General features: G+C 39.5%; 1 protein-coding gene across 1 annotated transcript in view; it reads left to right on the top strand.

The window, feature by feature from the left end:
- Positions 1–23,096, top strand: part of DNAJC13 (DnaJ heat shock protein family (Hsp40) member C13) — a 42,774-nt gene that overhangs the window by 11,288 nt on the left and 8,390 nt on the right. Inside the window, exons 6-36 of the mRNA XM_088521114.1 lie at positions 176–376; positions 1,486–1,692; positions 1,767–1,862; positions 2,012–2,103; positions 2,831–2,997; positions 3,101–3,180; positions 3,276–3,445; positions 4,139–4,238; positions 4,485–4,592; positions 5,120–5,275; positions 6,091–6,147; positions 7,362–7,483; positions 8,620–8,695; positions 9,701–9,796; positions 9,917–10,060; positions 11,167–11,181; positions 11,816–11,898; positions 13,042–13,195; positions 15,382–15,485; positions 15,559–15,718; positions 16,279–16,341; positions 16,711–16,812; positions 16,957–17,061; positions 17,862–18,064; positions 18,482–18,566; positions 18,777–18,931; positions 19,689–19,734; positions 19,946–20,100; positions 20,597–20,798; positions 21,541–21,656; positions 22,494–22,572. Coding sequence (XP_088377240.1) covers positions 176–376; positions 1,486–1,692; positions 1,767–1,862; positions 2,012–2,103; positions 2,831–2,997; positions 3,101–3,180; positions 3,276–3,445; positions 4,139–4,238; positions 4,485–4,592; positions 5,120–5,275; positions 6,091–6,147; positions 7,362–7,483; positions 8,620–8,695; positions 9,701–9,796; positions 9,917–10,060; positions 11,167–11,181; positions 11,816–11,898; positions 13,042–13,195; positions 15,382–15,485; positions 15,559–15,718; positions 16,279–16,341; positions 16,711–16,812; positions 16,957–17,061; positions 17,862–18,064; positions 18,482–18,566; positions 18,777–18,931; positions 19,689–19,734; positions 19,946–20,100; positions 20,597–20,798; positions 21,541–21,656; positions 22,494–22,572 — 3,699 coding nt within the window. The remainder of the gene's footprint in view (positions 1–175; positions 377–1,485; positions 1,693–1,766; positions 1,863–2,011; positions 2,104–2,830; positions 2,998–3,100; positions 3,181–3,275; positions 3,446–4,138; positions 4,239–4,484; positions 4,593–5,119; positions 5,276–6,090; positions 6,148–7,361; positions 7,484–8,619; positions 8,696–9,700; positions 9,797–9,916; positions 10,061–11,166; positions 11,182–11,815; positions 11,899–13,041; positions 13,196–15,381; positions 15,486–15,558; positions 15,719–16,278; positions 16,342–16,710; positions 16,813–16,956; positions 17,062–17,861; positions 18,065–18,481; positions 18,567–18,776; positions 18,932–19,688; positions 19,735–19,945; positions 20,101–20,596; positions 20,799–21,540; positions 21,657–22,493; positions 22,573–23,096) is intronic.

Genomic DNA, 23,096 nt, shown 5'->3' with positions numbered 1-23,096 from the left:
ATTATCCTTTGATTCATAATCTTCTTATAGCACTTACCTCAGTGCTTTGTGGCTGATTCTTTGAGCATTATACTTATGTTTCTTAATATTTCTTAGAGTTTTTATTTTTTTTAAAAAAATTGCTCTTTAATGGAGAAGTATGTGTAGACAAGTCTGAAAGCTGTTCTCTTTGCAGAGGTACAACTGCTATAAACATCACTGGAGTGATACAAGGAAATCTGTGGTTCTGGAAGTGACCCCTGGAAGTATTGACCAAATTGATCCTGCAACAAATAAAGTCCTGTGCTCCTATGACTACAGAAATATTGAAGGCTTTGTTGATATTGCTGGCTATCAGGGAGGTTTCTGTATCCTCTATGGAGGATTTAGTAGATTGGTGAGTACTGAAAAGCACAATCTTGGCGTGGCTGTTGAAATGTATAGCTTTGTGTTCAGTAATGAGGCTTCAGTGTGACTTGAAAATACCAGTACCTGTGTCTGTGGAACCCAGTGACCAGTCCTAGCTCGTGGCTTTTAAACACTCATTACCACAGCAACTGGAAATTAGTTAAAGCCAGGGGAGAGAGAGAAGGAAAAAAAAAAAAACATGCCTGAGGAAAAAAAAAATCTACTAATTCTTATCTTAACTGTTTCAAAATCACAGAGCATAGAATATAGTTATCCATATTTGGGTACCTAATGTGGCTGCAAGCTGCACATGGAGTGGTGTGAGTTTGCTGGTAGTTCTCAAAGTTACCAAAGTGGCAGGCAACATTATTAAGTTAACTGACTGAGCTGACTTTTTAGATGTGTGATCTGAGATACAGTACCATGGTTTGAGGAAGTATTTGCTGCAGTGTAATGTTAGAATAAAAAAAAGTAAATGGATTTAAGTGTATTACAGTATAAGCAATTGAAGTAGATCTGTAGGAATTCATGATTAGTAGCTGAAATATAACTACTTTATTTCACTACTGGTAAACAAGAATGAGTTTCTACAGTACTGTGGAATGCATTTCTCTAAATTACAAATACCACATGATAAATCTCATAGAGCATCCCTAACCCTGTCCAGCAAGGCTGCTCGGCAGCCCTGTGGATAACTGCTGCGCCTGTCAGCATGATACCCTCTTGCCAGGCTGTCAGAGTATGTTGCCAAGGGTGCTCAGACATGCAGGTCTTTCTGTGGCATATAAGCCTGCTTTAACACAGTGTCTTTTAGGAAGAGCTACTGTAGATTTTTGAAACAGTAATATAAACTGAATAGCTGATTTGAGGACATTCTCTTCTTTATAGCATACACTTAGTGAAGGCAAGTCCAGCAGCTAGGAAGATGCTTTATTGTTAGGCAAATATCTAATGGAAGAGGGAAGGGTGTTGCTTGTGAAAGTTACTGTTCGTTAGTGGGAAGGTAATGCTTGGGGGACTGAGACATGTGATACTTCACAGCCTATTTTCTTAATATAGCATATTTTTTCACCTGTTGCTTCTTGTCAAAATCTGCAGCACCTGTTTGCATCTGAGCAAAGGGAAGAAATTATCAAGAGTGCTATAGAGCATGCTGGCAACTTCATAGGCATCTCCTTGCGGATAAGAAAGGAATCTCTAGAATTTGAACAATACTTGAATCTTCGCTTTGGGAAGTACAGCAATGATGAATCCATAACATCTTTAGCAGAGTTTGTTGTTCAAAAAATAACACCTAGACATTTGGTAAGAGCATACAATCAATATGTGGTTGCTCCTAAGTGCAAGTGTTCTCTCTTCTAACATGTCCTTTCTTTAAGGAACCCGTGAAAAGAGTGCTAGCTCTTACAGAAACTTGTTTAGTTGAGAGGGATCCAGCTACCTATAACATTGCAACTTTGAAACCTCTAGGAGAGGTAAGAGGTGACTTTAATACTACTTGAAACAATTTGAGGTTCTAAAAGATGAAAATAGAAATTTGATTTACATGAGATGACCTTAATCTGCAGAGTAGAAATAGTGCATCTTCATAAACATGATCCTTTTCTCTTATTGATTCTTCTAGGTATTTGCAATAGTATGTGACTGTGAAAATCCACAACTTTTTACCATTGAATTTATCAAAGGACAAATCCGGAAGTATTCTTCAACTGAACGGTAACTGGAGCTTATGTGGGTTAAACTCAAATGGGAGTTATTATTCCAATCTTAATATCTCAACCTCTTTAAATTCAGAGGCTTGACAGTGTTAACTCAAAGCCTTACTATTCTAGTGGTCTGCCTCTTACAAATCTTGAAAGTATAGGGAGGGATTTAGATCTTGCAACAAATCTTCTCCCTTTTAAATGTTTAGGGAGTTTCTGATGGCCAGGTAAGGGTGTTAAAGTTGGATACAGTTTGTCTCTCCTAGGCAGGATTCTTCTGCATTTTTTCCTACTTGGTTAGGCATCGTATTTGAGAAGGAAAGAAAGAATAATTAGCAGGGAAATGTAAAGGCTGTAAATCCTGTGAGCTGTCTGCGTGGCTTAGTCGTCTTTGATTCTATTTAGAACAACCAACAGAATAGTCTGAGTGCGCATGTGGTTGTAATGCAGTCTAATCCTGCCAAGTGAGGTTTTGCAGAAGGTGCAGAGATGGATTCACAACCTGTAACTCACAGACAGCTAATCTAGAGTTGATCTGCTTTAGTGGGAGACTACAGCTGGCTATATTTGGTACAAGACAGCTTTGTTCTTAGAGTGAGCAAAGCAATGCTGAAAGCTAGCAGCCTCTTCAGTCTTGGTAAATGATATTAAGGATTTCTACTGCCTACTTTTTTGTTTTTCTGGATTACTTTTTCTGATATAAGGGATCTAAACTTTATTGTCATCTTGTCCCAACGCAGGGATTCTCTCTTGGCCAGCTTGCTGGATGGAGTGAGAGCTTCAGGTAATAGAGATGTCTGTGTGAAAATGACCTCCACGCACAAAGGCCAGCGCTGGGGATTACTCAGTATGCCTGTAGATGAAGAAGTAGAGAGCCTTCATCTGAGGTTTTTGGCTGCTCCCCCGAGTAAGCTAGCATTTATTTCACAGTTTTATAGTCCTCTTTAAAATATCCAGTAACTCTTAGTTGGATACTGTTTACTCAGCTCTTTTGTTATGTCTTCCTGCAGATGGCAACTTTGCAGATGCTGTGTTCAGGTTCAATGCTAACATTTCCTATAGTGGGGTACTGCATGCAGTAACACAAGATGTAAGAATAACTCGTCTACCCATCCTCTTATGATGTTGTTAATGTATAAAGGTATTAACTCTTCTTTTTGTTTGTTATTTTTTTTAAAAAAACAGGGCCTATTCTCTGAAAATAAGGAGAAACTGATTAATAATGCCATAACAGCATTACTCTCTCAAGAGGGAGATGTTGCAGCATCTAATGCAGAACTGGAAAGTCAATTCCAAGCAGTGAGAAGACTAGTGGCTTCAAAAGCAGGCTTCCTTGCCTTTACTCAGCTTCCAAAGTAAGTGAGAAGTCTCCTAAGCTTGGAAGCAGTAGGTAAAAACTTGAGTTTGGGGGCTTTTGATGTCTGATATTTAAAGCTGCCCACTTGAGTTAAGGATCCTTCTGAAAAGGGCTGGAAGGCTCTGTACATACAAGTTTCAGTAGTATGAGACTAAGTGCTCTGTGAATTGAGAATCGCAAGTGATCAGCTGGAGCTAATTCTCTGCCAGTGGCTTTTTAATTAAAACACTGAAGTCTTTTTTTAGATGACTTTCTAAAATAAACTTTCACTGGTCCTTGAAGTAGACACTTTTTCATTAAGTTAATTACAACTGATAATTGCATTAAGATACATACTTTTTCTAACATCAAATCCTCCTCCTGGAGGAAAGGTTAAGGTTATGGCACAGTTGGATGCTGTGAAGAGTAATGTATTTAAGTCTGAGATCTCTAGAAGCTGCAGGGTGGAGGTGTCAGGAATGTCTTGTGCTGAATCGCGAATTTCACAAATAAGATCTTAATGGAAGTGCTCTCAGCATATTGTTAACAGTGAAGTCTATGTTGGTGTTCCTACCAAAGAATCTCATACTAATGTGAACTTGTGAGTTCTGGCTTGCTAAAAACCATGCAGGCAGGGTTTTATCCTAACTTTTAAGACTCCTCTTTCATCTAACTGGTATTTCTGCTTCCCCTTCTCCCACCGCTTCAAAAGATTTCGGGAACGTTTAGGAGTGAAGGTTGTAAAAGCTCTCAAGAGGAACAATGATGGAGTAACCCATGCCTCTATTGATATGCTGTGTGCTCTTATGTGTGTAAGTATTAAATTCAATATCTCAGAATGTACGAACTTCAGACTGCTGAAAAAAAAATAGGGACGTCAGGTTAACTTAGTGTGCTCAGGCATGAAATAACCTGTAATATAATGGTTTTCTAGCAAGCTTGAGGAAAAGATGTCATGCCCATAATTTTGTGTTCACTATTTGTTAAGGCTTTGGGGAACTAGAGCTATTAAGAGTTGAGGGTTGAAATGTGATTTATGTTGTTTATTTTTTTAATAGCCCATGCATGATGACTATGACTTGAGACAGGAGCAGCTGAACAAAGCTTCTCTCCTTTCTTCAAAGAAGTTTTTAGAAAACTTGCTAGAAAAATTCAATTCCCATGTGGTAAGTCAAACTTTGAAATAGCTTCTTATAGTGTATTTCTAATTGAAATTCTAATTGATATGAAAATATCTGTATTATAATAGAGTTATCTTTGAACATCTTACTGCCTAGAATTAAAGCATAGGAAATGCAGCGATGTCTGGCTCTGAAAACTGTTCTTAGGCCTCGATGTAGACAGGTTAAAATCAAACTCTACTACAGGGCTTTAGGACACTCGCTGGAGCAACGTTTTCATGTTCAGTGTTGAAAGTGGCTATTCCTGTTACATTCCACTAACTGAAAGGACAGTGAGTAGGTAGCTTGCAATATATTGATGTCGTGAGTTTTTAGCTTGCTCTTGGAGTCAATCCTTTGTCATCAGAGTATGGTAATGCCCTGGTATGTGGAACTTGCAACTTGCGTTTTCAGATAGTATTTTATCATATGTAAGGGAAGGGTCCTTTCAACATCGTAATTCCTGAATACGACTTTGAGCGCTGTTTTGTGCAGTAGGTTCTGTATATTACTTTTCTCTCTCTGAATTTCAGGATCATGGGACAGGTGCCCTAGTAATTAGTTCACTTTTGGACTTCCTGACATTTGCCCTGTGTGCTCCATACAGTGAGACTACTGAAGGGCAGCAGTTTGACATGCTTTTGGAAATGGTGGCATCTAATGGGCGAACACTATTTAAGTTATTTCAGGTGAGACTTCACTTTTGCTGTTGCAAAATGAGAATGATGTAATTCCTGATGTTCTTTAGAAATAGACTGAATTTCTTGGGCAGAGGAGGTGCTAGTGTAACTTGCTTGGCATATGAACAGTGGTACTGGACACTTTAAGCAGTCAGTCAGTGAATGTGAACTGTTGTGTTCTCCTGAAGCTGAGTGCCCCTTCCATTGAGGGTATGTAGTGTGCTGAAATCTTTTGTACCTTGGTGAGCTTTGGGTGCCTGTTTTAGCTTTAGTTGTCAATCTGGGTGGTTATTCTACAGTGAATGATATATTGAAATGTTTCAAAATAAAAATGCTGAAGACTTGTAATTTTTAAATACAGGGCATAATATTAAGCTAAATGGACAGATCCTTGTTTGTTCCCCTTTCTATTTTTTCAGACAAGTAAGAGCAGCTCTCTCTTCAATAGTAAACCTTTTAAGGATTCTTGCATTCCTGGCTAAAAAGTCATGCTTTCTACCTGTAAAAAGAGGAATGCTCTTCTGTTCTTTAGATACTGTCTGACATAAGCTGGTACGATAAGTGAGGCTTCCCCAGCACTATTGCAGCATCCTTCATACTCCACTCTTCATTGCCTAGAAATCCAGGTGATAGCTGCATAACAGGTTTTTGTTTGAAGTTATATGCTAAGTGACTGGGGACTAGCTTTCAGAAAACTTGAGGGGGTTTGACTCCAGCTCTAAGTGGGAAGTGAAACAGTGTTAGGTGAGTCGAGGAAGCCGAGTTGTTGATGATCAGACATTCATATTCCGAACTCAAATAACTTTATGAACTTTCTCTTGTAGCATCCTTCCATGGCAATTGTGAAAGGAGCAGGTTTGGTAATGAAGGCAATAATAGAGGTGAGACACTTCCTAGGTGTTACATGGGGCAGTATGGAGCAGTATGGGGCGCTGTTTGTTTCAAAGGCAAAACTGCAGTAATGCCTTACCAAAATAGTAGCTGCTTATGGTAGCTGTTGGGGAGAGGAAGGAAGGAAGAGAACACTTGCTTAATTGAGAGTGTAAATATAGCAACTTGCTTTATAACACTTGAGAAGGGTGGCAGACATGTGAGTTGGGATGTTAGGGTAGTGCCTTGCATGTTTTCATACTATAGTCCAGGTTTGGCTGTTTATCTTAATGGTACGTAGCTCAGTTACATGCCTCAGAGCCAGCAGACTTCTGCATGTCGAAGGGGTCAAAGAGGACAGGCCATATTTCCTGGGATCTTACTGATGCACTGCCAGATAGTATGGGCCTGTGCCCAGAGCAGGCTAATGATGTCAGCCTCTGTTCTTGCACTTCCTGCTTCAACCAAGGATTTGGCTTTGTTAACCTCCATACCAGAGCTACACCATGATGTATGGGCCGAGCCCATACTTAGAGGCTGCTTGTGACTGTTGTGGGGCGACCTTGCTGACTGACTCTCGACACTTCCTGTGTTGAAATTCAGGGCTTAAGTTTCTGCCTCGGTGTGTCACAATGGCTTATGCATCTGAACTGCATCTAGTACTCTCTTGGAATGGAAGTGAATGAACACTTGAAATAGAGATGCTATAAACTGCAGGTTTCCATTGGTATACCAGCTACTCTTAGCTCAAAGATGCTGTGCTGTTTGTTACTACTGCTGTCAGAGCTGTAGCTCTGTCAGTCCAACTAGAGTTGGGCACAGGCAAGGTTTTTTTTTAAAAAAAAAAAAAAAAAATGCAGTGAGATCTATTATATCCACATTTTATTGCAAGTCAAGTAGCAAGTAATTACTTGCAATTGCAGTTAGGAAGTGGCACTTGTAAATGTAGCATTGATTTCTTAACTTGTGCTGAAAGACACTTCCTACATCTTATCCTACCCAGTTATTATCCTCCAAGGCGTAATTGCCATTATCATGGTCTGTGGTTTTCCTGCAACTTCGATCAGTTGAGTTTGAGAACCTCCTAGATAAAGCCCCTCACTTTGTAGCTTTGGCTGTTTGTTGACATAGCTGGTGGTCAAGAAGGTTTCAGAACTGTAGATTAAGATAAAAGCAGCCTAATGAAGATTCTTTCTCTAGTAATCATCTTGCCCTGTTTCCAAAGGAAGGAGACAAAGAGATTGCTACCAAAATGCAAGATCTTGCCCTCAGTGAAGGTGCCTTACCTCGTCATTTGCACACTGCTATGTTTACAATAAGCACAGATCAGAGGATGCTTACGAATAGGTATGTCAGTCTCACTTGATATATTATGCTTAAAAAGTCTCAAGTGATGGCCAGCTATGATTAGAAACTCGGATTTTAGGAAGAAACTGCCATTCTTCAGGAGTTAGTATACTTAAACTGAGTAAACTTCACTTGAGACTGCATCTGCTTCAACTTTTTTTTTTTTTTTTTTTTTTTCCCTTTGCCAAATGGGATTTCAGTTAGCTATGTGCTAAAGTGTCTTGGGTTGTCTTAATTCTTTGAAAATGTTCAGAGCAGAAAAGGCTGTAGAATGTCAGAATATCAAAATTCTCAAAAATTATATTAGTGTATAAATCTTGGTATGCACACCACAATCATTTTGCACGCAGTTAGTTTTCTGAGTGAAAAGCTTCCTCTTAAGCAAAGCATTTCATGAATTTCAGAGAGCAGAATTTGAGCTGTGACTCTGGCTCTGAGGTCATGCTGAAGAGCATATGGGAGTGATGATTCAATTAATTTTTCAAAATGCAAGACTAGGAATGTGCAGCTAAAGCTTCTGTAAAGAGCTAGAAACAGAGCTAATAAGCAATATAATGACATGGGAAGCTTCCTGCCACTGTGTGGCTTTTTGAGGAGAGCTAGTGTGACTGCAGACTTCATACTAGTTTGGTTTGGGCCTACTTATGACTGGTTTAAGTGGTTCTTTTGTGAACGCTGTCACTAGGGTTCTAATACTAGGACTCAAATGTTAGTTGGCATAGAAGGCAGGCTCCCAAAAAAGGCTTTCTAGCCAATAACCGATCTCCAAATGGAGTAATTAACAGTTCTAATAGCTTTTAAACTTCTAATTTTAACTGTAGTTTAAGATTGACTGGATGAATTTACGCTTGGTCATTAGCTGTTTAGTTCTTGCTCTATTGCTCAAGTGTTCTTTTGAGGTCTAGATCAGAAAGCATGTGCTGCTAATGTTCCACTAACTTCACTAGAACTTCTAAAAGGCAACACCTCAAAGCATGCAAGCATATATTTGAACTGGAACCATCTAATGCTCTGTGCCATTGCTCACTTGAAGTAGCCATCTTCATTCTGTCAGCATGGTAAGAGTAGAAGTTTAGTGGGTAAAGCATTGCTAAAAATATTAACTTGCGGTTTGTTCGTTTTAACGGCTTTTTCAGGCAGTTAAGTAGACATTTGGTTGGCCTCTGGACAGCTGAGAACAAAACTGCTATGAACTTGTTGAAACGTATTTTGGTGAGTAAAGTGGGATATGAAGGGGGAAAGAATAAATATCTGACAGGCTGTAACGCTGCAGACCTTGGAATAGGCTGTGTGGCAGGAACCCTCCCCTCTCTCCTTGAGGGCAAGGGCTTAACATGGTGCTGGGCTGCTGAGCCCCCTCCTACTTGAAGGATATTCGTGACTACCTATTTCTCAGACCTCTGGGAACTGTTATTCCATCACTCCCTCCGTCAATCTTAATGGTGCTGGGTGTAATCAGAATATAATGCCTGGCCCCTTTTTTTTTTTTTTTTTTTTTTTTTTTTTCCCCCCTATTGAAAGCAAGACATGGTTCAGGAGGCATGGTGAAAGTCTTAATGCTTAGTGCCATGAAGAAATTAAGGCAGCAGCTCTGTTTATTCTTTCATGCCTATACAGTTTCATCTGCTTATAACACTACTGAACTTAAATGCTAGCCAACACTTCTGGCTTTTCACCTCTACAGCTTTTGGAAAAGTTCTGGCTTAATTGCTTCAGTGAAGCAAGGAATGCTTAAACTAGGGGCAGGGGGCATGCCAGTTTTAGGTTCAAAATAGAAATTCTTGCACTTGTGGCAGTGCAGAGTGTTTTGATGCTCATCACTATCTTGAAGGCTTAGTCTAATTAGACTCTCTTATCCATTATGTTGCAGGCAGCCTGTCTTCTGTAGGGGAAGATATGGGTGAATTTTAGAGTTTTTGGTGGTGTTCTTCAATATTGCTGGAGGATCAGCAGTCTTTAGCTTCATTAGGCATGCCTTGAGTTCCACTACACTGAAGTTAATATTGTGCACTTACTGAAATGATTCTGTGATTTAGACAGAACTGAAAGTGGCCTTTTAGTTATAAAAACAAAGCTGCTCTACTTTCTTCAAAGCTACATACTTTCTTCAAAATCGCTAATTTCAAAACAGAATAATTCTAAGTATTTAACATTGCCTGTTTTGATGATTTCTGTTCTACAAACCACTGGTGTTTACGCTACTTCTAAATTTTTAAGCCACCAGGTTTGCTGGCCTACCTCGACAGTGCTGATCCTGTCCCTGAGAAAGATGCTGATAGGATGCATGTTAGAGATAACTTAAAAATTGCAACTGTAAGTAAATGTTGTCTTGTCTCCTCTGTTGGCTAGATGTATAGTCTTAAAACTAGCTTACTTAAGTATTGCATTGGTCTGCATCACTCTAGAAATACAGCTTTTTCTCTTTTTCTGCAGGATCAGTATGGCAAGTTTAATAAAGTGCCAGAATGGCAGAGATTAGCTGGAAAAGCTGCAAAAGAAGTTGAAAAATTTGCCAAAGAGAAGGTGGATCTAGTCTTGATGCACTGGAGGGACAGAATGGGCATAGCTCAAAAAGAGGTAAAAGTACTTGGTATTTTTTTTTTAAGCTCTTTGTTTGCGAAGTGGTTAGTTACTGTCAAAATTACTTCTCCAACCACACAAAGTCAGTATGGGGACTTGTGAGACTGAACTGTTCTGCTTACTGTTGACCTTTCCTCCATGTGCATCTCTTTCAAGATTACTACACACTTGAAGTTTTGAGGGGTGGGGGCAGGGGAAAGCCTCTAAACTATATTTAGGAGATTTTTATGTGAATTGCTCATTTGTATCCTAATGGTATTTTAGTTACGGAAGAAGAATTTTCTTCCCCTGAAGAAACTCAGACCTGCCTTAGATTTTTCAGCAACGGAATTTCTTTGTCATAGTGGTAATTCACCTGAGTTTGTTAGAACCTGGAGCCAGGTATCTAAGCATAAAACTGCATATAAAACCTTGGTTAAAATCAATTTGAAAAGTTTGTCCCGATCGAAGGCAACCAGGACATCTAGGGGATCACTGAATTCTTATTATTGGTGCCCTTTCATACTTAATGTGACAACAACAATGACAAATTCAGAACCATGGGGTTCTTCCCTTTATTTTCTCTAGTCCCCTGATCAAGGTTGGTTTTCATGCATTCTGGAAAAAAAGAACTCCCTGTACATAAGGAAGTGTGAAAAGGGCAATGGATGGCAGTGTATTGAATGTGCCTGTCCCTGTTGCAGTTGCTCTGATATAACTATACACTTGAATTTAGGAAGACTAACTTGGCAAAATGTAGTTCTAAGTTTCAGGTAGACTGATGTAGACAGGTAACTCCTCTGGAATTGTAATGAAATAGATTCAAAATGAGTATTAATAGACAAAAGTTGTTGAGGGGTGAATTGTCCTCAGGAATCTGATTTCTGCAGTGCGTAGGATGTGTGGTGGTAGCATCTCTTAACATCCTATCTGGACACTGGGTTTAAATAGTTGCTTTTTCTATCTGTGGAATTCTGAGCTATTAAATTTGACACTGAGGTTTCATGCAAGTGTGGTTTGGAAAGAGTTGTAGCAAGTTTGACATTACCACTCTGAAGTATGCAATGGCTGTGGCTTGTTAAATATTCCTTTTCTTTTTCTTCCAACTTTCCAATCACAATCAGGACAGAAACAATATGGTGAGTCTGTGTCTCTGCTACTTGTGTGGATTGTGTTGCTCTGACTTCTGCCTGCATGTGATGCCTCATCTAGAGTACTGTACTGGTTTCATGCTTGGTCAAACTAGGGAACCTTTCAGTGGCTGAGTCAGGTTTGTGACTTGTTTTTGACTTGCTCTAGTCTCCTTGCAAAAGTGCAGAGCAGCCCTGGTGTGGGTTTTCCCTTCCATCAGCTTCGGAGCTGCCAGTCTTACTGTCTTGAAAGATAGGCTGAGCTTTGCTTGTGGTCCAGCTTGGTGCTGAGAGTACTGTCCTGGTGCATGGGTGGTGTATGCATGAAATACAGAATATTGAAACAGACCGGCTTAAACTGTCAGTCATCTTGGCACCCCTCAGTGGGCTAATGGGTGGTGGGAGATAAGCTCTCTCTCATTGAGAAAAACTCAAATAAGTCATTTGTTTAGAAGTAACAGCTGAAAGTTTCCCTGGCATAAATATACTTAATTTGATGTAAATAACACTTGTGAAAATCTGTTGCTATTTACTAGGAAAGGAGAGCTAAGTTAAGGTGGGCTTTTCTGAATAAATACTAATTTTATTTTAAAGGGGGAGAGTTTCTGTTGCTATCAATTTCTTAAACTTGGCTCTTTTTCAGAACATCATTCAAAAGCCAGTAATACTCAGGAAACGAAGACAAAGAATAAAAATAGAAGCAAACTGGGATCTCTTCTATTACAGGTAAAAACTTAAAGTAAATAACCACCTGTATTACCATATTTATCTGGATATTTTGTTAATTTCTACTGAGTTGCTATGTTTTGTTTCCAATTACTTTTTGCCTTGAAATGCTGTTGGTGTTTTGTAATAGGATCCTCTAAAAAATGAGATGCCAAAATACCCAGGGCTTTAGCTAGCCTTTAAGAGAGGGGGAGACTTGGAGAGTTTCTCTGCTGGGATCATGCAAGCTGCACATGCAGGTTCAGCATGAAGCTGAGGGCTAAGCGAAGTATCCCTAGAAGCCCTAGTAGGGAGCTGGTGCTTTGTCCTGTAAGCTACCTTTTCACTTGGGAATAGAAATTAAAATGATTAAAATGCGTAAGGCAGACCAATAGAAAACCTGGATATTAGATTGCAGGTAGTGTCACAAATCTGAAGTGTGACTTGCTTATCTGTGTTGAGGTTTTTAGTATATTTTGGGGTTTCTACACTGAGGAGGGGCCCCCATTTGCAAGGGGAAGTATCACCTTGGTCTGGCTACGAATGTTTATACTAAATGCACTAATAAAGATAAATCATTCTTCAAACTTAAGATTTGAGGAGATTGAGTGACCTTGGTTTGATTCGGTACTTAATATTTCTAAAGGACAATAGTAGTTACGCAGGGCTACACTATGCGAGAGGAAGACTTGAGTATTCTCCTAAGCCTGGAATAGAGATTACTGTGCTCAGTTTCTGGACATGAATGCAGCTTTGTAGTTGCCGCTAGCGTCGGCTGCCTCGTGATGCTTAGACAACAACTTCTGCTTTGCTATGTGAGCTGCCCTTGTGCAACATGTTTGATGTGTCTGTCTGCTGCCCTAAGGTACTGTTTGCTTCTAGCTTTTACTGGACATGCGGTCTGGATAGCAAGACTTCTCCAGTGTATAAAGTAGCTATGCCACTAATGGAGCCCAAATGTGACAAAAGGCATGTTTTAATTATGCTGACCTGTAGGACTATGACTCTATATAAGTGAACGGTCTTATTTAACAAACTAGAAACAATTACTCAGTCCTTCCTACATAAAGTTTGCTAGTGCTCATCCTCTCCAGTTTGCCTGCTGAGAATTGCTTGTGGTTTTAGATAATGTTTGAAGGGCTTAAACTGTAACTTCTGTCCTAGATTTCTTCAAGATCATGCTAGATCAAACCTGATTTGGAACTTCAAAACACGGGAAGAACTGAGAGATACTCTTGAATCTGAGATGAGAGCATTTAGTATTGACAGAGAACTTGGTAGTGCTAGTGTCATCTCATGGAACCATCAAGAGTTTGAGGTAAATGACTTGTAGGAAAGCCTGCATGTGTAAAATACAGGTACCTTAAATGTCACTTTTCTGTCTAACTACCTGAGTGAGTCTTGTGTTAACAGTCTCTGCATGGAAGACAAAATTCTCTTGGGAGTTACGGAGTAAGGGGCTAATATGTTGACCTTGAGAGACACACCACTCATCAGTGTCACTTTCTTAGGTTGGAATCACTTCACCCTGATATGGCCTTGTGGAATTAAGGGTTCCAGTTAGTACCTTAACACTTGTATAAGAGGGGAAAGAGTTTAAGTGACTACACTGATGTATAGATGTGCTTAAGGGAGCATGTTAAAGAAGTTATTTTTAGCTTGCTTCATAAGTCACTTTCTGGTGGCAAGGTCCCTGGCCTCTACTTCCATGCCTCATTTGTTTTGAGACCTTAAATACTGGGCTGCCAAGTTATGGAGCTCCATAGGTTATGGAGCTAAAAGCACGCTGCTCTGTAGCATTAAAGATCCTGTCTTTGTTCTAGCAATGGTAGTGTTAAAAGTCAAAATATTTCAAGCTTCTGCAAAGCAGTTGGTACCATTCTAATTATTGGAGTGGGGGTTTGGAATCAACTTTCAAGATGTTTTCCAATATTATGTCTAAACACCTCCTGTAACTTCCTCTTGTCTCAAACTGCTACATTTTTCACATAGCTATTTGTGCATTTGGCCTGTAATGCTAAAGCAAAACAAGACTTCAACAGCAAAATATTCTTGGGCCCTCTGAGCGCTAGCCTGGTTGCAGAACAAGGTTACAGTCTCTCTGGTTGTCCCTCTGGTTACAATCTGAGCAGAAGAGTAGTAGTAAAAAACCTGCTGCTCTTGAAATTTGCAGATGTTGCAGTGTCTCCTGCTTGTCGGAGTAGTTGTCAATGTGATACTTCCAAGAGGGAGCACTATTACATGTCCTCCCTCTACTTGATGTCGTGCAGCTGCAGACTGCTAGTTACCCTTATGCAATATCTAGCTAAATTTGAATCGATGCTTCTGCACTGATATTTAGTTCTTCAAACTTTCTTCAGGTATTGATGAGCCAAAGTACTTCTGGGCACCCTACCCTGTCTGCTTTTCCCTGACAGTGCCATATAGTCAGAAGAAGTAATCTCTTATTGTGGCCTTTGTCATTTAAAAAAAAAATCTTGCTTTTCCAACACTACTACAAGGTGTTGGTGTGCATAAAACACATAATCTGTCCTTTGCAGGTGCAGATTGGAGCAGTACTGGAGCAGCTTCTGCAGTTATAGTTCAGCAGCTAGGGCCTAGCTTGAGGGGGCTTCTGTAACACAAGCTTACAGAAGAGCTGCTGTCTAAGACTTTTGTTAGGTTAGGTGTTAAGTGTTTTGAACTAACTCTCTAACAGTGACCAAAGACTCCTCTGCAAACCAGAACATGCCAAGGACACTTGCCAAGGTGCAAGCTCTCCTGCTCAGCAGAGCTTTGGAAGGGTGCCGGTTTGGGACCCCTTTATCATGTGCTATGGTCAGATTTGCAGGTTGCCTGATAACAAGTGACTCGTGGACCGCAGTTAAGAACAGCTGCTGTAGAGTGGCTTTTGTGGTGTGTCAGGCACCTCTTGAAATGCTGTGCCAAATGCCTAAAGCTGTTAAACCTAACTATATGGCTTTAAATGTTTAATGTAGTTGCTGTGAAATTAATGATGGTTTTCGTTGTGCAATTTCATTTTAGGTTCTTGCTGTACATACTGATGCCTCTAGGCTTTAATTACCTAGTGCAGTAGCTAGTACTACCAGTAATTACTGATGTTTGTTTCACATTGTGTAACACTTACAATACCACGCAGTGAGAAAACTACTTATTATAGCTTGAGTCACTGGGTAGATCATGTATTATCCAAACTTAGTTACTGAAACAAATCTGACAGTAGGAGAAGAAGAAAAAAAAAAAAAGGGGGGGGGAAGTACTGTAGAGACTAGAAGATAGGATTTTGCTAAGATGAAAACTTTGTTTCTAGGGAGCAGTAAAAGTTTACAGTGTAGTGCTATAGACTTGTATACTTCAACAGCAAATTTACAAAGGATTTAATCTTCCTCCTATTATAAGGACTAGTTTATTAATCTTGATGAGGGTATGGCTACAAGTAAATATAGTATTATACAAGTAAAGAAGTGAAGGAAAATTTTGTGTTAATCTATTTTCATCTTATAGGTAAAATATGAGTGCCTTTCTGAAGAAATAAAAATAGGAGATTATTACCTAAGATTGCTGCTTGAAGAAGATGAAACTGAAGAAAGTGGAGCAATCAAAAAATCGTGAGCCGTTATTAAAATCTTCTCTCATTCTGAAGCTCTGTTTTCTTCCCTAACATCTCCTCTCCTCTCTTAGGTATGAGTTCTTCAATGAACTCTACCATCGCTTCTTGCTTACCCCAAAAGTGAATATGAAGTGTTTATGTCTGCAAGCACTGGCCATCGTTTATGGAAGATGTCATGAAGAAATAGGCCCATTTTCTGATACCAAGTACATCGTTGGAATGTTAGAAAGGGTAAGAATTACTTAACATGACTTGTAGTGCCACATAGCTAGTCCAAATGATGCTCAGGGCTTGCAAGTTACTCTGAAACATGAGCTTTGTTTTTTCAGCATAATGCCTTAGGTTTTTGTATTTCAACATTGAATGTACAAAGGATTTCAATTTTCCTGCTACTATAGGAGGACAGTTTCAGTAGGGAGTAACATCAAAGACCTGTTCCATCTGCTGGCAAAGAACAGCTTGCCTTGCCTTGGTTGTGCTGCCTGGCTCCCTGGGAAATCTGAGTGCCCTTATAAATAGCAGAAGACTGGTTGGCAAAAAAAAAAAGTGGGCCTAAGCTTCAGATCCAGAGGAACAGATTGAGTGGTGGACAGGAACAGGCTGCGGCAGAGCGCTGTTTGTTAGGTGTGTTTGTTAGCTGTGCATGAAACTGTACCCTTAGCCACTGACAGTTTATTCCAGGCACGACAAGAAAGGAAAGGGGCCTTTGCAGGCACAACTGTATTTTATTGACTCTTGGAGGTAACTTCTCATAATAGATGCTATCAAATGTTGTTCTTCTCTTGCAACAGTGCACTGATAGGCTTGAGCGGGACAGACTGATACTGTTTCTCAACAAGCTCATCCTTAATAAGGTAAGAGACATATGCATATTTAGTTCATGGATCTTCTCCCTTAATAAAATTCCCCCTTACTGAACTAGTCTTTCAAGGTGAACTTAAGCAAAAACTTAAGTCTTGTTGCCCAGTAGAGACAGATCTTTAAAATGTAAGTGCTTGCTGCGGTGTTCTTGGGTATGGTAACTGTTAGGGAAGCCACTGCAGAAAGCTGGAGAAAGTATGGCACCTTTGCTAGGTACATGGGATTAGGCAATTCAGAGTCTGCTTTGACTGTGCTCGCGTGTGCTTCATGTTTGGAAACTGTTCACTGACCTGTTCAAAACTGTATTTGTAAAAACCCTCATCTAAATATCCTCATGTTAACTCCAACGCCTTCATTCCCAGAAAAATGTGAAAGACCTCATGGATTCAAATGGCGTTAGGATTCTTGTGGATCTGCTTACTCTAGCACATCTTCACACAAGTAGGGCTACAGTCCCGTTGCAGGTGTGTAATTTTACTATTCCGTATCTTTTTTTCCTTTAAAGCAAACTTACGGGCAAACACTGAAAAAGTGATAATGTGTGGGTTGTGTGTTTGGTTTTTTTTGTTTGTTTTTTTGTAACTAATCATACAAACATCAACTTCTAGAGCAATGTGATTGAGGCAGCACCTGATATGAAGAGAGAGAGTGAGAAAGAATGGTACTTCGGCAATGCTGACAAAGAAAGGAGTGGTCCTTACAGCTTTCAAGAGGTACCTCTCTGCTTCTGACCTTCAAGCTTGATAGAGGATATTTTCATTTTGATGGCAAGGTGGTTTTCAAAGTTGTGAGTGATAGAAAACTTAATAATGCAAAGCAATACTCAAAGTTAACTGCTTAAGGATAAGGCAAGAGAATAATTCTTCTAATGTCATGTAAATGATTTGATTTGTTATGCCAAAAATCCATCCCTCAAGGGCACAGAGAGGCAGAACTAAAGACCTAATTTTGAAACAAACGCTTATAACATTTGCTACAACAGTTATTAAACAATGTCCATTAGAGCTCGTGACTTCTGATATATAGACTTTTGTCTGAGTTTTCCATAGTCTGAAACTTATTCATGACACCTCAGTTGCCATGCACTATTTTAGCAGTTTGGTTTCTCTAATTTAGAAGTCTTAAGTAATTTCTTTGTCACATGCAAGTGTCCTGAAAGAGGGGAAGTAGGAAAAGGGGTAGAGATAGTGTTTGGGGAAAAGGCAATTGCTATTAAAATAGTAGCCCCCCCAACACCTCAGCAGCTCTTCCTCCCAGCAATTGAAAAGTTAATTGCAACAAATCCTGCCTTTTTGGTAAGGCTGCCTGTCCTTCCATGTCCTCTTTCCATGAGGAAAGTGGTTGAAGGTGAGGATTAGAAATAATCAAATCCGTTCCATATTTATTGACAGTTATGAATGTGTTGGTTTCATGCAACCACTTATAGCTGCAACAAGCTCATGATTCTGAGTCTTCAGGAGCAAAGATTAGCTGGATGCTTTAATTAGCTAATACATCTCTAATTTCACTATAGATGCAGGAGCTGTGGGACAGTGGAAAACTGACTTCCAAGACACGTTGTTGGGCTCAGGGCATGGATGGATGGCGACCACTGCAGGTCATCCCCCAGCTGAAGTGGTGCTTGTTGGCCAGTGGCCAGGCTGTGTTGAACGAGACGGATCTTGCCACGCTTATACTCAATATGCTCATAACGATGTGTGGATACTTTCCCAGCAGGTAAACACTGTTCAGTGGAAATGGTTAACTTTCTCTAGCCTGTATATACATTCATAACTTCTCCCTTGGACCTTTTCTTAGAAGCAAAGTAGTGTATACATGTTCTATATTAAAGAACCTCTTTCACTGTAGTACCAAGTCTTAAATCCTGAGTGCAAATATGAAGTTTCTCAAAGAGACAAAGTATTAATATATGAACAAGCTATGTTTATAATGCACTAGGCAGTCCCTTGTTTTAGATGAAAATAAAGCTGCTTTAATAAAAGCATTAAACCGTGCTTAGCACATCAATCCAATTAAATGTAATGAAGTGAATGGTGGCTCTGAATATGATTTTGAGTACCTGGTACTTAATGAGATGCCCATTCTAGTAAGAAAGTGCACATATCTGCTTACTGTTGTACTGCCTGTTTTTAGGGATCAAGACAATGCTATTATAAGACCTCTGCCTAGAGTGAAAAGGCTGCTATCGGATAGTACTTGTCTTCCCCATATCATTCAAGTAAGTGCCTTTTTCTCTCTCTCTCTCTCTCCAAAAAAGCATTAAAACTGACTTTGAGCTGGTTATTTTCAAGCTGAAATTCTTTAACTGAAGTATTCTAATAAGTTGGCCATTTGTCACAATATTGAGTTAACTAAAAAATGAGTTTTTGACTAGGTAACTTGCACAACTCAAATGGCTAATACAAGTGCTTATTTTCTTTGATTTCAGCTGCTGTTGACTTTTGATCCTATCCTTGTGGAGAAGGTTGCTATACTGCTGTTTCATGTCATGCAAGATAACCCCCAGTTACCTCGTTTCTATCTGAGTGGAGTGTTCTTCTTTATCATGATGTATACGGGTTCCAATGTGCTTCCTATTGCAAGGTGAGAAAGAGAATACTTGATGCCTCTTGACTGTGCTAAAAGGGCTCTTACTCTAAATGCCTCCAGGGATGCAGTTCTCTAGGAGCCATAGGTGAATCAGTGGTTGACTTAGTTGTGTGGATGTAATTTTGCTAGGGGTTGATTAGTTAATCCAGTTTTTGAATAGTAACGAGCTATCAAGATTGCAAAAATCCTATACTCCATTTAGAATTGAGACATTGAACAACTAAATTGACCCTTTTTACCAAACTTCACATGCAAATGACTACTGTAGGTTGTTCCAATACTCTTTCCCTAAATTCAATGACTTAAAAAAGCTATTATACAGTCCAGACCATTTCTTTATCAAAATGGATTGGGAAATGATTGCATGTTAGAGTGATGACACCAGTGTAACAAGAGTCTCTAAGTCAAGTCTAAAGCCACCTTGCTTCCCTTTCTGTAAGGATGGTCTGAGGCTGTAGGGAAACAGTTGTAGCTGCCTGTCTCCTTATTAGCTTCACTTTATGGTGTCAGAAAACCAGGCTTTCAAGAACAGAACTTTCAAGCCAAGATGATAAACATGAGCATTTCAACATGCTGTGTGTTCTGGCCTTGGCTTGGTGGGGTTCTCAAGAATTTGTCAAACTCTGGTTACAGATGCATTCAGTGATGGGTGTGTTCTCATCTCAAAGTAAATGAGAACTCTTGAACCGGAGTATGCTTATCTTGCAACTGTAGCTTAAGTATCACTTAAACAATATCTGCTTTCTTCCAGGTTTCTGAAATATACACACGCAAAACAAGCTTTCAAGTCTGAAGAGGTAAGTAGACCACAAAGAAATAACTTCCTCTGTCCCCACATAGTCTGGCAAACCACCTGTAACTGCTTTAATACATTGTTTGTTCTTTATTCTAAGTTCTTAAGAATTAGAATTTAACGCCTGTAAGGGGAAGGTGCTTTTAGATCTTGAATTGCTTAGGAAGACTGAATTCAGCCTAACCTCTGAGATGATTGTGTGATCCTTTCTTTAGACAAAAGGTCAAGATATAGTTCAAAGAAGTATACTTGGACATATTCTTCCTGAAGCAATGGTGTGTTATTTAGAGAACTATGAGCCAGAAAAGTTTTCTGAGATATTCCTTGGAGAATTTGACACTCCAGAAGCAATTTGGAGCAATGAAATGAGGTAACTGTTTCTGTGAGAGGGACAAATCTTTGGCATTTCCATAGAATATCTGAAATGACTGAATCCTGGGCCCCATTTGTCTCCATCCTATCACCCAAAAATAACTAGGGTGAAATTAGCAGAGGGAAGAGGATTATTGCCTTGTACACCTGAGAGCATGCTTTGTCTGCCTGTGTCATCCTCAACTAACTTCATTCTTAAATAACTTCATGACAGTGTAAAACCATAATCCCTCCTGAAACAGTAAAGCTTTTGCAGGAAACAATTGAACTTACAGTTATCCTATTGGAACAGGCTGCCAGGAAAGCGGTGGAGTCGTTGTCCCTGGCAGTGCTCAGGAAATGTGTAGATGAGATGTTTAGCAACATGGTTTAGCAGACATGGTGGGCATGGTTTTACGGTTGGACTCGATCTTGAAGGTCTTTTCCAACCATAATGATTCTGTGATTCTCTGACTGTGCTTAGCAAGTGTCAACCCAAACTTTCTGACTTTCAGGCGTCTTATGATAGAGAAGATTGCTGCTCACCTTGCTGACTTCACCCCTCGCCTTCAAAGCAATACAAGGGCACTCTACCAATACTGTCCTATTCCAGTTATCAACTATCCACAACTAGAAAATGAACTGTTCTGTAATATATATTACCTCAAGCATCTGTGTGATACACTCCGATTTCCAGACTGGCCAATAAAAGATCCTGTAAGAAAGATTTTTAAGGATTATTTTAGTTCTTGCCATGGGTACTTTCAGGAGTATGAAAGAGCAAATACTAAGGATGTTAAATGTTACATTTGTTAAAAGTAGGTGGTTCTTTGCTTGTGAACTGAAAGTCAGGATTGATATGTCCAAGATAGCAAATATTGTTTAAGTAGAATATTATGTCTTTGAGTATATATTGCTTGCAGTGGATACTAAGTGAGAAAGGTAATGCCTCTAACAAGCTCTAGGTAGTGTTTAAGCCTATGGGGAAGATAGATCAGCTTTTTTGGTTTCTTGGCCACGCTGGACATGAAACTGAGTTGAGTTCATACTAGTACATAACTAAACTGGTGCTACGTACAGTACTATTTGATGGTCTAGATCAGTCTAGTCAGCTGCACTTATTCCTGCAGTTTTGTTGCAGGTCATCTAGTATGGAGATGGGAGTTCAGTGAAGTGGTTCTCTCTCTTCTAATACAACTCTTAAATAGACACTCTCATCTCATCTGTTCTTAATAATGAATAGAATACATGCCACTGCAGTGAAGCAAAGTCTTAACCCTGAATTGACTGGAGGGGGAGCTCTGATTACTGAAGGTGAGAGGGTTAGATAAAGCATCTGAGCTCCTGTGGTGGGTGATAAGAATTCCTTAAAGCAGCACTTTGCTGTTGCAGCCCTGTAAAGCAAAAGGGGACATTTCAGTCTGCATAAATTAAACACTAATACATTTTAATTATTCAGGTTAAACTCTTGAAAGATACCCTAGAAGCTTGGAAGAAGGAGGTAGAAAAGAAGCCACCTGCCATGTCAATAGATGATGCTTACGAAGTCCTTAGCCTTCCCAAAGGACAAGGACAGTAAGTTGTTTTCAGTAATTAAAGCAGTGTATGATTGTTATGTTTCTATAGCCTGTTGGAACAGGCAAACTTCTGCTTATCTTGCAACCAGTTATTGATACCAGTGCAGTTACGTCTAGCACCTGTTTCTCTCACAAGAGAAAGTTGCTTTATTTAGTAAGAAACAAAGCCTGAAAAAAACTCCCTACTTTTTTTTTTTTTTTTTTTTTTTTTTTTTTTTTTTTTTTGAGAGAGAGAGAAGTTGAGTCTAGACTAATTAAAACTGAAAAAGAGTCTGAACTGCTCTTCAAAGCATTCACTAGGCTGGTCTACTGGACAGAAACATTAGATGCAGCCCTAATGAGATGTGAACTTGAATGTGTTCAAAGCGGAACTCTCCTCTCCCTTCCAAACTGTCGTCTTTTCTTGGTAGCAACACCCTAAGGATTTTTGTTTTTCCCTCCTGTTTTGCTCCTGGTTTCTCACTTTGGGCCTTTAGAAGTGAACTAACAACACTCGGTATTTCAAAAACTTACTAATTGTAAATATGGTAAGTTGCATTTTTTATAGATCACTAATAGGAATGTCAGTTATCACTTTCAGCTCCCTTAACCTTTCAGAAGGTTCAGTGACTCTGAGCCTTTGCTGGTTCTTGAAACTGAGTAAGGGATACACAAAATTCTTTCTATTCTCAGGCCAGATTGCCCTGTTCAGTGTCACTTGATGAATCAAATTTAAAATGGATCGAAGTGAAACTTTGTAGTCTTCATTTAATTACAGTTACTACTGTTAATGGTGGTGTAACAATCCAGCCTTCTTTTCATGTTACTCAGTGTAACAGGACTTGTCTTGTTCCAGGCATGATGAAAGCAAGATCAGGAAGGCTTATTTCAGGTTGGCACAAAAATATCACCCAGACAAGAATCCTGAAGGCCGGGTATGTACAACCCAAACCTGTGGTGTTAGGTTGAGGAGGGGAAACTGCCCATTTGAGGCAGGATTGAGGAGGGGAAACTGCCCATTTGAGGAAGGATTTGAGATCGCTGCTTTGAAAGTTTTCTCTGGATTTTTCTTTCCTTGTAAAAGTTATAGCCTAAATAAATCTTGGAATACGAAGTAATGCTATTCAAGGATTTTGAGCATTTTTTACAGCAAACTCAGAAGTGTGGTAAGATCTAATCGCATTAGGAAGTGTCTGGTCTAAACAGTTACCCAGTTCTAAAATGAAATAGGGGTGGCTTCTCAGACTTCCTCCTCTGCCCATCAAAGCTTTATCTACTCCTTTGCCATGGAAGAGTCAATACATTGTTTTAGTTCCTCTCATGCGGTGGAGTGTGGGAAATAACACTAAAACTGTCTTTTGAATCAGTTACTTGTTTTGTTGCTTTATTATTTATTACTTCTTCAGAAAATGTTCCAAGCACTGTGACCAGTAACATACAATGCTAGAATTTTGCCTGT

Source organism: Tinamus guttatus, unplaced genomic scaffold (genome assembly GCF_059628265.1).
Source record: "Tinamus guttatus ecotype Peru unplaced genomic scaffold, ASM5962826v1 Tinamus_guttatus_pri_ptg000115l, whole genome shotgun sequence".
NCBI lineage: Eukaryota > Metazoa > Chordata > Aves > Tinamiformes > Tinamidae > Tinamus > Tinamus guttatus.
This window is presented reverse-complemented; position numbering and strand designations above follow the sequence as displayed.